Source organism: Emiliania huxleyi (assembly GCF_000372725.1).
Source record: "Emiliania huxleyi CCMP1516 unplaced genomic scaffold EMIHUscaffold_104, whole genome shotgun sequence".
Lineage (NCBI taxonomy): Eukaryota > Haptophyta > Isochrysidales > Noelaerhabdaceae > Emiliania > Emiliania huxleyi.
This window is the reverse complement of record NW_005202176.1, coordinates 396941-409854: the sequence shown is the minus strand read 5'-3', so window position 1 is coordinate 409854 and position 12914 is coordinate 396941. Positions and strand designations below refer to the sequence as shown.

General features: G+C 65.9%; 6 protein-coding genes across 6 annotated transcripts; 1 reads left to right on the top strand and 5 right to left on the bottom strand.

Moving 5' to 3' along the window:
- Positions 1 to 289: 289 nt before the first annotated feature.
- On the bottom strand, positions 290 to 2943 carry EMIHUDRAFT_222710 (hypothetical protein; the record flags this gene model as incomplete). The annotated part of the gene is made up of 4 exons (XM_005792963.1): positions 290 to 307; positions 644 to 905; positions 2626 to 2780; positions 2926 to 2943. 4 exons carry the CDS (start codon positions 2941 to 2943, stop codon positions 290 to 292), a joined length of 453 nt encoding a protein of 150 aa, XP_005793020.1.
- Positions 2944 to 3804: 861 nt separating this feature from the next.
- EMIHUDRAFT_439642 (hypothetical protein) lies at positions 3805 to 4599 on the bottom strand. The gene is made up of 2 exons (XM_005792962.1): positions 4161 to 4599; positions 3805 to 4058 (listed from the first exon to the last, which is right to left on the bottom strand). Exons 1-2 carry the CDS (start codon positions 4533 to 4535, stop codon positions 3957 to 3959), a joined length of 477 nt encoding a protein of 158 aa, XP_005793019.1. The 5' UTR covers positions 4536 to 4599; the 3' UTR covers positions 3805 to 3956.
- Positions 4600 to 5420: 821 nt separating this feature from the next.
- Positions 5421 to 5990, bottom strand: EMIHUDRAFT_360994 (hypothetical protein). The gene has a single exon (XM_005792961.1). The coding sequence runs from the start codon at positions 5930 to 5932 to the stop codon at positions 5462 to 5464; it is 471 nt and encodes a 156-aa protein (XP_005793018.1). The 5' UTR covers positions 5933 to 5990; the 3' UTR covers positions 5421 to 5461.
- A 173-nt stretch (positions 5991 to 6163) lies between these two features.
- Positions 6164 to 6838, bottom strand: EMIHUDRAFT_44128 (hypothetical protein; the record flags this gene model as incomplete). Its single annotated transcript, XM_005792960.1, has 1 exon — positions 6164 to 6838. A coding segment is annotated over one exon (675 nt), but the record flags the coding sequence as incomplete, so codon positions are not given.
- A 1617-nt stretch (positions 6839 to 8455) lies between these two features.
- On the top strand, positions 8456 to 9010 carry EMIHUDRAFT_222707 (hypothetical protein; the record flags this gene model as incomplete). Its single annotated transcript, XM_005792959.1, has 2 exons — positions 8456 to 8633; positions 8706 to 9010. 2 exons carry the CDS (start codon positions 8456 to 8458, stop codon positions 9008 to 9010), a joined length of 483 nt encoding a protein of 160 aa, XP_005793016.1.
- Positions 9011 to 9758: 748 nt separating this feature from the next.
- EMIHUDRAFT_466520 (hypothetical protein) lies at positions 9759 to 12308 on the bottom strand (the record flags this gene model as incomplete). The annotated part of the gene is made up of 5 exons (XM_005792958.1): positions 12167 to 12308; positions 11973 to 12066; positions 11633 to 11779; positions 10478 to 11449; positions 9759 to 10403 (listed from the first exon to the last, which is right to left on the bottom strand). The coding sequence occupies exons 1-5, from the start codon at positions 12271 to 12273 to the stop codon at positions 9759 to 9761; spliced, it is 1965 nt and encodes a 654-aa protein (XP_005793015.1). The 5' UTR covers positions 12274 to 12308.
- Positions 12309 to 12914: the final 606 nt, after the last annotated feature.

Below are 12914 nucleotides of genomic sequence, written 5' to 3'. Positions count from 1 at the left end.
GCGTCGGGTGTTTGACATCTGTCGCGTGTTGACGTCGTCTGTGCGTCTCACACACACACACCATCGTTGCGCGGACCGCGGTCGCAGGGAGGCATGTGAACCAAAAAAGTGTAACGTACACTCGACTCTTTTCTCCCAGTAAGCTATAAGTACGTACGTACACTCGTGACTCGAGAGAGTTGTACATTCTCGATATATGTTGCCAAAGTCCGAGCGACACCCTTCGAATCCCTTCCCCACACATGGTTGCCACTGCGGTCTGCGCCAGCAGTCCTCTTCGGCGCGTGGGCTAGGCCGCCTCCCGCGCCTTCGCCCTCGCAGCGGCCGCCGAGACGCGCCTCGCCTTGGCTGCGGCGAGCGCCGCCTCTGCCGCCGCCGCTGCCGCCGCCGCTGCCGCCGCTACCGCTGCAACTGCCGCCTCGGCCGCCGCCTCCGCCGCCGCCGCGGCCTCCTCCTCCTCTTCTGCCGCTGCCACAGCCGCAGCCTTCGCCTCAGCCTGCCGGCGCGCCTCCGCTGCCGCCTCCTCGCCCTCCTCCTCGCCCTCCTCCTCGCCCTCCTCCTCGGCCGCCTCCGTCTCCTCCTCACCCTCCTCCTCGCTCGCCTCGCCCGCCGCCTCTCCCAGCGCCTCCGCCAATCCCTCGACCGACGTCTCCGCCGTGATGCCGAACCGGATCCTGTCCTCGTGGAGCTCCGCGAGAAGCCGGAGCAGCCCCTCCCTGTCCAACGGCGCGGGCTTGGCTGCGGCTGCCTCTGCCGGCGCCTCGGACTCCTGCGACGGCCCAGCGCCGCCGCTCCCGCCGCCCTTCTTCTTCTTCTTGCCCTTCTTGCCCTTGGCGCGCTTCTCCGCCTCGACCTCCGCCAGTAGCTCCTCGGCGTGCCGGGCCGCCTCCTTCTCCTCCGCCGCCCTCTGCGCCGCCCTCTCCGCCGCCCCCGCAGCCCACGCCGCCTCATTCGCCGCCTTCTCGGCCGCCGCCTTGGCCGCCGCGTGCTCCTCGAGGGCGCACACGCACTCGGCTTGGCCCCTCTCCTTGGCCCATTGCAGCGCGGTCTTGCCATCCATAGTGCTCAGCGTCATGTCTGCGCCCCCCCGCAGCAGCTGACGCACGACGGCAGGGTGGCCGACGGCGGCGGCTTGAATCAGGGCGGTGCCGTCGTCGTTGTCCTGATGGTCGATCTCTGCGCCGTGCCGGATCAGCGTGTGGACCACCCGCTCGCGACCTTCGTAGGCGGCGTCCATCAGCGCGGTGCAACCGGTCGTGCGGCTTCTCTGATTGATCTCCGCGCCGTGCCGCAATGCCAGCTTGACCAGCTTTTCGCGGCCGTTCACGGCGGCGAGACCCAGCGCATAGCAGCTGCCATCGCTGGTCAGCAATGAGACATCCGCACCGCGCCGCAGAAGCGCCTCCGCCAGCACCGCGTGGTTTTGGACCATTGCGACCATCAGCAGCGTCATGCCGCTCACACGAGAGCCGCAATCAAAGGTGTACTCGAACGTCGCGTCGACCCGCCCGCCGCCGTCGAGCCACGCCAGCACCGTCGCCTCTTCGCCTCGCCGAGCCGCTAGCACGACCTCCTCTGGCACCGCCCCGCTGCCCGGCGCGGTCTCCGCTCCACCCTCGCCGCTGGAAGCAGAGGCCGCGGCACTGGCGCCCGCCGCCGCTTCGCCTGCGGGTGCGCCGCCCGCCCCTGCGCCGCCCGCCTCGGCCGACGGCGCCTTGCTCCGAGCCGCCACCTCGCCGAGATACGTCCTGACGGCGGCGACGCACTCGGCGTGGCCCTTCTCGTTGGCGATCTGTAGCGCCGTCTTGCCCGCCGCAGTGCGCAGCGTCATGTCTGCGCCCGCGCGCAGCAGGCGAAGCACGACGGTGGGATGGCCGATGCAGGCGGCGCCCGTGAGCGCAGTGTGGCCGTTGCAACTGTCTTGAAGGTCGATCTCCGCCCCGTGCCGCAGCAGCAAGTCAGCCACCCGCTCGTGGCCCTCGGCGGCGGCGGCCATCAGCGCCGTACTGGCGTCACCAGCTTGAAGGTTGATCTCCGCGCCGTGCTGAATCAGCATCTCGGCCACCTGCTCGTGGCCGTTGGCGGCGGCCACCATCAGCGCGGTGCTGCCTGCGCTGTTCTGCAGGTTGATCTCTACGCCGTGCCGCAGCAGCATCTCGGCCACCAGCTCGTAGCCCCAGCGGGCGGCGGCCATCAGCGCCGTATGGTCTTCGCCATCGCGCGCGTCCGCCTCCGCGCCGCGCTTCAGCAGTAGTTCGATAATCTCTTTGTGACCGTGTTCGGTGGCGATCAGCAGGAGCGTACAGCCGCACACACCGCCACGCACGCACGTCGCGTCAACCCGCCCAGCCCCGCTGAGCCACGTCTGCACCACGTCGACCTTGCCGTTCTCCGCCGCCGATTCGATCCTTTTCGGCAGCGAGAGCGGCGCAGCAGTAGCCGCCGTTGACGCGTGCCCGCGCCGGGACGCGGCCGAGCCAGCCTTCGTTCGGCCGGGCATGCAAAGGGGGCGGGGTTGCGGGTGCTGAGCGCCTCTCTCCTCTAGGCCGCTCCCGCCGGGCTTCGAAAAAAGAATCTTACAACAAAACTCCCTCGCACGACACTGGGCACGGGACTGGCGCGCACTGGCACGAACACAGGCGAAAAAAGAATTCGCGCAGCTCTCGGTCGTCACACTCGCGGTCGCCGAGTGCATATCCTATGCGAGAGAGATCCCCTGTGCCCTGTGCCCAGCCCTCTCCGCGCGGCGATGCGCCCTCCCCCCTCGCTTTTGCAAAATCCTGCAAAGGTGGGGACGTGTCTGTCCTCGACCCAGCCCTAGCTTGGGATGCCCGTTGTATTTATTTATTATTCGCGGTCGCGTGCATGCGGACAGGCGTCCGAGCACGCGACACGAGCTCCCGGGTGTGTCATCATGCTTGTTACCCGAACGGGAGGTGGCATCGGCCATCGCATTTCGGCTGATATCATCGGCTGGACGGGAGAGATTTTTAGCAATACCAAACAAATCTAACACTCACACGTCATTTGGGGCCTGGAGCCCTGTTCACGCGCGCGCGAGACGTGCAGACAGGTTTGTTGCTGGACGGTGGCTCTCTCCTGGCTTCGAAAAAAGAATTTTACAACAATGTCGTGCGAAAAAAGAACATAGAGATTAAGAAACGGAGCGTTAAAAACAAGAACCGAAAAGAACAAGGAAAAGAAATTGCGTGGCCCAAAGGGGTGCGTGTGTGTGGCAAACAACTAAGCCACCACCAGCCAGCGACGAAATAAAAGAAAAGAACAACCAAAAGAAATCGCTCGGTGAGTGGGGGTTTTTTGGTGGGGGGGGGTGGGGGGGGGCTCTGTTTCCAGTATGAGAGGTCATTCTCTAGCTACCGGCCCGTCCGGGTCGCGGACGCGCCGTCCGGGGAGCGGGGTCCGGGTCCCCGGTCGGCACACACACACACGGCTCACGCGGGGTGCAGCCAAAATGGAAGGCAGTAGCCAGGACCGTACAATGCGAGAGCTGCACAAGACCCGCACCCGCTCCCACTCCGGCGTGGGGAGTGCCAGGCGGGGCGGCGAGCGGAGATGGAGAGGGCGGTGCTTCGCTGTTGCGCGAGAGCGGTGAGAGCCAGTCTCCGAGGTCGTCTTGCTCCATAGGATTCGAACAATACGAAGGATCCCAAAACACACGAAACGAAGGGACGCACGGACTAATTGATATACGACACTAATCGGCGGGGTTATTCGTATTAGCAACGGAGCGCGCGCGTGAATGGGCTACCCGTAGTGGGGTAGGCGCAAGAGCCGTATTGATGATTCCGTATATACGACAAGTATAAGTACAAATCAAGAGACTTCTCCACCGCGGCAGACTACCGACACACTTGCGGGTGGGTTTGTAAAAATGCACCGAGAGACTGACCTCCGCGGTGGGCACCCCCGCACAATCCTCCACTCTCTGTCCGTGCTCAGCCGACGCGGACGAGGCGCTCGTCGATGGGGCAGCAGCCGATCCAGAAACCGCACGGCACGAAGAGGCAGATCAGGAGCGAGAGCGGGCCGCAGTACGGCTGTGGCGCGAGGGGAGGGTCGGGTCATTCCTTCGCGGCCGCTGTTGCGGCGCTGGCCGGGCGGGGCACGGGCGTGGGGCGGGCGGGGGGCGAGCGACGGACCTCGGACACGAACTGAGGGGCGGGGCCCTCGTGAACCACCACGTGCTGAACCCCGCCCGGCGCGTAGCCCGGGTGGGGAGCGTATGCGGACTGCGGCTGCATGTATTGCGGCTGTGGCGCGTACTGCGGCGGTTGCGCGTACTGCGGCGGTTGCGCGTACTGCGGCGTTGGCTGCGCATAGTCGGGCTGCACCATGACTCCCTGCGCGATTGGCACGCTGGACTGCGGAGCCGCGTCGGGGATTTCAATTTGGAAGGTCTGGCCGGCAACTATGCCCGCCGGGACCTCCACCTCGTACTCGGCGCCGTTTGCCATAATCTTGATGCGCTGACCGGCGCCCGCGCCCACGGGGCACTCAACCTGCATGAGGCCCATCGCACGCTTGGCCGCTCTTGACCGCGCTCTGTCACGCCGCTTTCGCAGTCAGCGGGCCGTCTCCCTTGTCGCTTGGTAAAAGAATTCTAGCACCCCGCCCCTCTTTCAGCAGACTTGCACGAAAGAATTCCCGGGGGCGTCCCCGCCCTTCCCAATAATCCCGGCACTCACGACCCCCTTCTCAAGGCCCAGGCGCATCTTGGGTTTGATTCTGCCTGCCTGCCTCCTGCTGGGTGCTGGCGCGTGGCGGAAGGCCGGAGGGAGAGGCTTCGGCGAGAGAGGGCGACATGCCGGATCACAGTCAGCCTCGCATGTCGAGAGAGGTGTGTTTCAGCTGAACCCGCTCGTGTGGGTCTTATCGGGAGATAACAGGCGGCCGATAACGAAAAAGAAAAAAGAAAGAAAACAGACAACCCAAGGGAGGGATGGGATTGGTCTTGCTTGCATTGCTTGACGGAAAGAGCCGCAGACAGCTTCTTTTGGATTGGGGCGGAGCGGTACACGGCGGGGTCAGACTTGCTCATGGGTCCGATTGCACCAAACGGCTCCCCTGTAGAGGCAGCAGGGGCTCGTGCGCCGGCTGCAGTCATCCGTCAAAGAGGCTTGGTGATGAACTACGACGGTAATCGTATCAAAAACGGTTCCGGCCAGCAAAAGTCATTCACGTTAACAAACAAAGGGCGGGTTGGCTTTGGGAGGCAGGCCCGTGGCGCCAACCTCATGCGCGAACAAAGGGCTGGATTCGGGACAAGGGCAAGGCGGGTATCACCGACCGTGGCCTCTTACGTACCCGAGAAATCAAGGGTGTCGCAGGAGCTGCTCCCTGTACACGGCGCGCTGCGCTCTCACTCCGCAACGTCACTCAGCTCTCGCTGGTGCCAAGGCCCAAGCGGCGAGCGAGCAGGGCGTGGGGCGCTGCCCCTCACTCATGCCCGCTCCGCCCGGACCTTCTCGAGGTCCGCCTCGCGCATCGCACCCTTGAGCTCCGCCACCTGGTCGAGCGCGTCGCCGAGCAGCCCCTTGGCCACGCCCAAGTCGCGCAGCTGCTCCACGCCGCCGCTCGCCCGCACCTCGGCGGCGTGGTCGGCCACGTAGCGGCGGCACTGCGCGAGGAGCCGCCCGTCGCCCATCGTGTGCGCCGCCTCGAGCAGCGGCACGGCGGTCGCCGGCGCGACGCTCTCCTGCAGCGCCTGCGCGCAGAGCAGCTCGAGGCGCGGCACCTGGTACATCTGCGCCAGCTCCCGCAGGTCGAGCGCGCGCTGCGCCCTGCCCTCCTCCTCGCCGAGGTCGAACTTGTCGCAGAGGAGGTAGTCGATGAGGGCGGTGAAGCTGGCGGGGTCGATATGGGGCACCGTGACCTCGGCGGCGTCGCGCTCCTTCATGCCGATGCCAAACATGGTCCGATAGTACCCGGACCGAATGCAGAGGTGGCACTTGCTCACGTGCTCGATGCGCTCCCGGTCGTCGCCGACCAGGAAGGTGACCTTCCCCTCTGGCAGGGAAGCATCACCACGCGTCTTTGCGAGGTCGGCCAGGATGGTGGAGGGCGGAACGACGATCGGGGCAAAGGAGGGAGGCGGAGGAGGCGCCGCCACGCAGACCTGGCGGAGGCCACCTCTCGAACCGACCAACAGCGTGCTGCCGTCGGGGCTGATGGCGACTTCCTTTGGGTTGGTAAACTGCGCCGCATTGCCCACGCCGTCCGCGTCGCCAGCCTCGCCGCTGCCCCCGATCGTCGTCACCGCGCCAGTCGCCACCTCCACCCGCCGCATCTTGTGGTTGCCGTTGTCCGCCACAAACAGCGCGCTCCCGTCCGGGCTGAGGGCGATGCCACGTGGGCAGTAGAACTGCGCCGCGTCGCCCACGCCATCGGCGCTGCCCCAAATGCCAGCGCCCGCGAGCGTCGTCACCTCTCCAGTCGCCACCTCAACCCGCCGGATCTCACCGTGGCCTTGGTCTGCCACAAACAGCGCGCCGCCGTCTCGGCTGATGGCGATGCCACGTGGGCCGCCGAACTCCGCCGCGTCGCCCACGCCATCAGCGCTGCCCGCTGTGCCGCTGCCCGCGATCGTCGTCACCGCGCCTGTCGCCACCTCCACCCGCCGGATCTTGTAGTTGCAGCAGTCCGCCACAAATAGCGCGCTCCCGTCCGGGCTGATGGCGATGCCAGTTGGGTAGCGGAACTGCGCCGCTTCGCCCACGCCATCCGCGTCGCCATTCTCGCCGCTGCCCGCGACCGTCGTCACCTCGCCAGTCGCCACCTCCACCCGCCGGATCTTGTGGTTCTCGCAGTCCGCCGCAAACGCCGCGCTCCCGTTTGGGCTGGCGGCAGCGGTGTAGTAGTACTCGTCACTTGCCGGCAAGGCTGCCACGCGTCGCACGCGCCCGGCCGCCGAGACGTGCAGCAGCGAGTCCTTGGTCGCGACGTACCAGGCGCCCGCGTGGTCGCTCGCGACGCCAACCGACCCGAGCGATGCCAGAGGGCCGTCCTCGCCCTCGAGCGTCAGCGTGGCGACCTGGCCGACGCGCGCGCCAAAAAAGATGGGAGCCTCGAAGCCATCCGCGACCGGCACGGGCTCCTCGTCCTCCTCGCCGTCTCCACCGGCGGTGCGGGCGCGCTTGCCGGCACCGGACGCCATGATCGCGTGAGGAGAGGACTGGATTCGGGACCGAGTTTGGTAGGGTAGCAAGTGCGTTACGATTCATGAGCGCTCTCTCTTCCTCTTACGTCTCCCTACGGCCGTACGATGCACCAACGATGCCCCGCCCGCCCCGGCTGGCGGCCTGCGCGACTCACCCCCGCAGCAAACGGAAACGCGGGGGGCCCGGGGCTCTTGTTCCTCACACGCCTGCCTCTGGGCCGGCGCGGGGGCCCCCGGAGGCACCGTGCGCCGCGCCGCAGTGCGGAAACGGGGCCCCGGCTCTATGAGTCTCTATGAGCACCGACTTCCCGATTAAGTACGGTTAAGTAGAGGGCAGATTCGGAGAGATCTCGAGGAGTACATACAGATAGACCCTCCAACCATCAGATAACTGTAACCTAATCGGTCGTTCTGACCGCCGACAGATCACTCCAGACAGCAGACAGGCCGACGTCTGCACGCGGCTGGCCGGGCGAGAGGCTTGACACGATCCGACCCTGCGACCCTGACGCTGCAGCTCTAGCTATCAGACATGCACTGCTGACTGCTGCCACAATATGCGACCTGTGCTGGCCCACTTGGCGGCCTTCCCGGTCAGTGGTGAGGCGCAGTTCAGAGCTGTCGATGGCGCGATGCCGCACTGGTCCCACATTGGTGACACGAGACCACCAAGTTTGCCAGTCCAAGAGAGAGGCACCGGCGCTGTCCTGTGAAGGTGCGTGGTCCCTCCTGACTGCCCATGCGCGCGAGGCTGTGTAGGCATAGCCTCGAGAGTGCCAGCAGCCAATCCGAGGCGACGCGCATTGCGCCAGAAGCGTGCACACGATGGAAGGACACCTTCCTACTGGTCGTAGGATCAGGTCGTCACTGAATGCTTGATACTAAGGCCGCGAGCTATGCAGGTGATCAATTGTGCATCATGGCACGGTCAGCTGCGCCGACAGGCTGTCGCAAGGCGTGATAGCATGGCCGCAAGTACGCCGAATTCCCATGAAAACAAGTAAAAATGGCGAAAAAAGAAAAAATGCCGAAAAAATCGGCGCCTGCGGCGGGCCGTGGGAACCCATCTCCCCCCCGCATGGACACCCTCTGGGGGCCCCGCGCCTCTCCACGGCGACGCAAATCCGTCTCGCGCGCTATTTGGGCGAAGGGAAGCCAGAGGCGGCCAAGCGAATCCTCAAGGCATGCGCCCTCCTCTCACATCCACCCCGTCCTGTGCTTGCCTTCACCGCTGCGCGTGAAGTCACCGACCCGTCATAGATTGGCTCGGTGACCCTCATGCTCGGAGCGGTGCTCGTGGCGGTAGTCCTGCTCCTCTTCCACGACGAGGTGTGGCGCATCTGGACGACGGACGCAGAGCTCATCGAGCTGTGCAACTCGATCCTCGCCGTCTTTGTTGTGACCGTCTCCTTCGTCTACCTCCGCTTCCTGCTGACCGTCGTGAGCGTCTCGCTCGGTTCCCTTTTGTGAGTGCGTGCCGATCGCCGTGTCATTGCCTTCTGACAGGCCCGCCGCCGCAAACCATCAGGTCCGCGGGAGGCGAACATCAACTTGATCGCGAACAACATCGCGTCGTGGGCAATCTTCATCCCGCTGGCCTACCTCATGCCCATCCAATGGGGGTGGGGACTGCCTGGCTTTTGGTGGTCCGACCTGGCCGGCGAAGTCTTCAAGGTGGTCGTCTTGGCGTGGGCAGTGAGCAGGGTCGACTGGGCCGAAGCCGCACGCGAGGCGCAGGCGAGGGCAGGCGTCGAGAGCGAGGCATCCGCCCGCGGCGTCGCATCGATCATCGCCATGAGTCGTGCGAGCGTCCGAGCGAGCAAGGTTGACTAAGGGTCGATAAGAAGAGGAGGAGCGCACCAGCTTGCGCCTTGGTCTTGGGAGTTGGAGTGACACCCCAAGCACGAATAAGCAAGCTGCCAGGGAGAATGAGTCGTACGTACGGTGTCGGGCGGTGGCGAAGTCAAGAGCCAGACTCACGACTCAGTAAATACGAGTCGCGGGGGCCGGGGCGCGGGGGGCGGCTGAAGTGTGTTGAACATCAAAGCAGCGGCCGCGAGCTGGACCCTTATCCGGCCGCGCAAAACGAATTTTCCTCGCGGTCACAAGACGGAAGTGATGGGAGCACATGGGACTCCCCGCCGCGCGCCGGCTGGCGGTGGCGCCTGGCGACTCCCGACTGGCGGGCGGGCTGCGCGCAGATCCGAGATCGCAGTCTCTCCCCCCCGCTCTCCTGCGGCCATCCCATGCCTGGTGCCTGGCCTGCACGGCAGTTTTCCCCCTCGACTGTCGAGAGCGGAAGTGAGGGTACGAACTTCATACTTGAATTACACACCAACCGCAGAGAGTCGTGTTTTGCCTTTGAAAACTGAACAGTTTTTTTTCATACTTGAATTACAACATATCTGCATGCATGTTAAGACCGGGCGAAAATGCGATGTGTCGCGCGCACGGACACGCCGCCAACAGAGTACAGTACGCAACGCGAGAGCGCGGGGTGTGAGGGTTCTCACGCTCACGCCCCTGCCGCAGTCCTCCCTGCGGCAGCTAATAAGTGTGCTGAGCCGGCCTGTCGGCGGCATCAAGCCTCTACGGCGGCCGGCTCCGCAGCCTCGCCGTCGGCGGCCGCTTGCGGCATGGGCTCGTCGGGCGTAGCTGACGGCTCGGGGGCGGGCGGCTCTGGCAGGTCGTACTTCATGATGTCGGCGAGCATGCGCTTCCCCTCGGTGATCGGCGTTGTGGGCGTCGAGTTGACGACGCCCACTTTTGTGCGGTCGACGCCCTGGTACGTCTCGATCTTTGCCCTGAGGCGGAAGGTGCGCCGCTTGAAGAGCACCGAGCTGCACTCCGCCTCGAACGCGCTCTGGTCCGCGTCCTTGATCGCCTTGAGCTCGTCTGCGGTCTTGCCGAAGATGGCGATGGCCTGCTCCTGGTAGGCGGTGGCGTAGGACGTGCCGGACGCGTCAATCAGCTGCACGGCGACGATGTACCGGTGCGTGCACGCGTCGCCCGACCAGCCGCACGACTCGCAGCTCCAGCCGGCGCCGTACTCGCCGATCGCCTTCTTGTTGCACTTCGGGCACGCCGAGTACCAGATCGGCCTCTCCTCGGCGGGCCCGCCGCCGCCGCCGCCCTTCGAGGTGAGAATCCGCGAGATGTAGCCTCCCACGGTGGCGTACGCACCCTTCTCCGGGATCTTGGACGGCGGCAAGCCGAGGAGCTCCGCCTGAGGAGCCGAGGCGGGGCAGGAGGTGAGCGGGCGGGCGAGGGGGGCGGTCACGGCGCGAGCGGCGGAGCTACCAGATCGTCCGCCATCGAGGCGCCGCCGCCGCCGCTGCCGCCGCCGCTGGTGTTGATGGAGAGCGACGTGGCTGCCGAGGCGGCGCCCGTGTCGGCCCACGCCTTGACCCGCTTCGCCTGCGGCAGGTCGGGGTCCATCTGGATCTTTGTCGAGCGGACGGCGCCGAGCGAGCGCGTGTTCCACTCGGACACGACGAGCCCCTTGAAGGCGACGACCGCGGCGGTGGCGGCGGCGTCCTCGGCGAAGGTCTCGGCGCTCTTCCCCCACAGCGTCACCTCGATGGCCGCGTTCGAGTCGTCGCTCAGGTTGATGACGCGCTTGACGAGCTCCCTGCCCGCCTTGGAGACGATGTTCTGCACCGGCCCAACCTCAGTCACAGAGCCAATCACGTCGACGGTCGAGTTGGCGGGCTTGGCGGAGAGGTCGGCGATCGGCGTGAAGTCGAAGTGGTACGTCGGCGTGAAGGTCTTGAGCTCGACGTCCTGCTTGACCATCGCCGAGTCGGCTCCGAGCGTGATCTCGTAGTTGTTTGCCGTCGACGAGTACCGCTTGTTTGCAATCTTGATCTGGCCGCGCGAGACGAGGTAGGTGCTCCCCAGCTCGGCGATGCGCGCGAAGCGCTCCGCGTCCGCGCGCCACGCGGTGCACTTGATCTCGCCCGACTCGTCCGCGATGACCATCTCCCACACGGACATCGTCTCGCCCGCCTTGGTCGTGATTGAGCGCAGCTCGCCGTTCTCCGTCACCTTTGCGCGGACGGTCCACGTGCGAGAGTAGGGGTTGAGCGCCTCGATCGGGGTCGGCCGGCCGGGCGCCGCGGGCTCGCTCGCGCGCGCCGCCGGCTTGGGCGCGAAGCCGGCGGGGGCAACGCGGCTCTGCTGCGACGACTCCGGCGTGGTGTTGGAGTGGCCGCCGGGCGAAGGGCCCTTGGACGGCGTCGCGGCCGGGAGCTCTGCCGGCTCGGGCTTGCCCTGCAGGGAGGGGGGGCGAGGGGGGCGAGCGGAGTGGGGAGGGGGAGGAGGGGGAGGGGAGGGGGAGGGGGGGGGGGGTGGAGGAGGTGGCAGGCAGCGGAGAGGCAGCGGAGAGCGAAGAGGAGAGGGAGGGAGGCGGTGTGCAGGGAGGCGGGTGGGCGCGGGTGGGCGAGTCGATCTTGCCTTGTCCTTGGCCGAGACGGGATCGCCGATCTTGCCCTCGGGCTGGCTCTCGTTCATCTCCATGCCCATCACGATGGCGACGCGCGTCTCGGCAGAGATCGTCGAGATCGTGTAGTCGGTGAGCCGCACGGCAGAGTAGAGCTCGACCTTCGGGCGGCAGGGAGCGGCCGGCCCAGTGAGGCGAGGCTGGCGGTGGCGGGAGCGGCGCGTGGAGCCAGGCAGCGGGCAGTGGGATGGCGATGCGTGCGCGGCAGCGGGTGGCGGCTCGCGGCGAGGACGTCGGCGGGGTGGGTGGGAGGTGACATGTATTACGAGTGCGGCCGGCAGGTGAGAGCCGCGCCTGGCCGTCAGGGTTGCTCTCGGAGCGAAACATCTTGGCGACGGCGGAGTTGAAGACGGCGAAGAAGGTGGTCTCACCGTCCGACATCACGCCCCTGCGCACGAGCGGGGCACGTGTGAGTCGGAGGTGCGGGTCCTTTGCGCCGCCGGCGCAGTGGTGGCGCTCGGGTTGAGTGAGAGGCGGTGCCGGCGCACTTGTTGTTCTTGCCCTGCAGCCGCACGTCCACGAGCTGAACCACCGGTCGCGTCGGCTTCTCGCCGTAGCACATGTCGATGCAAGCGTTGGGGGTGAGCATCGACATGTCGGATGTCGCTGAGATGTCGTTGGCTGGCTGCTTCCCGCCCCGTTCGAGCCGGAGAGATGTGAGCAACCCCCCCCCCCCCCCCCCAACAGGCCGAAACCTCGGCACCGCTGCCTGGTGTCAGGCCCCCCCCGCCAACAGCCAAGAAACCTCGGCACCGCTGCCTGGTCCCCGGTGTCAGGCTCGTATACCTGACTAAATCAATACTGGATTTATTCTTTCTCAATACTGGATGGAGGCTTTCCCGTCGCGCCCGTGCCCTAGCATCTTCCGTGTGCCGCGTGCCGCGTGCGTGCCGGTGCGTGCGTGCGTGCGTGCGTGCGTGCGTGCGTGCGTGCGTGCGTGCGTGCGTGCGTGCGTGCGTGCGTGCGTGTGTGTGTGAGAGAGAGAGAGAGAGAGAGAGAGAGAGATTTTTATTAACCAACAAGAAATCACGACTCTCACAGTGATTTGGGCTCGGCAGCTTGTCAGCCCTCAGCCGAAGCTGGGGCCGGTCCCGTAGCCGATTCTCTCTTGTGTGTGTGTGTGTGTGTGTGTGTGTGTGTGTGTGTGTGTGTGTGTGTGTGTGTGTGTGTGTGTGTGTGTGTGTGTGTGTGTGTGTGTGTGTGTGTGTGTGTGTTGATGCTGTCAGGAAATATTCT

Coding starts and splice junctions, on each gene's coding strand:
- EMIHUDRAFT_360994 (XM_005792961.1), bottom strand. CDS start 5,932: ATGTTTGGCATCGGCATGAAGGAGCGCGACGCCGCCGAGGTCACGGTG.
- EMIHUDRAFT_439642 (XM_005792962.1), bottom strand. CDS start 4,535: ATGGGCCTCATGCAGGTTGAGTGCCCCGTGGGCGCGGGCGCCGGTCAG. Junction 4,059..4,160: donor CCCCTCAGTTCGTGTCCGAG/GTCCGTCGCTCG, acceptor CTCGCGCCACAG/CCGTACTGCGGCCCGCTCTC.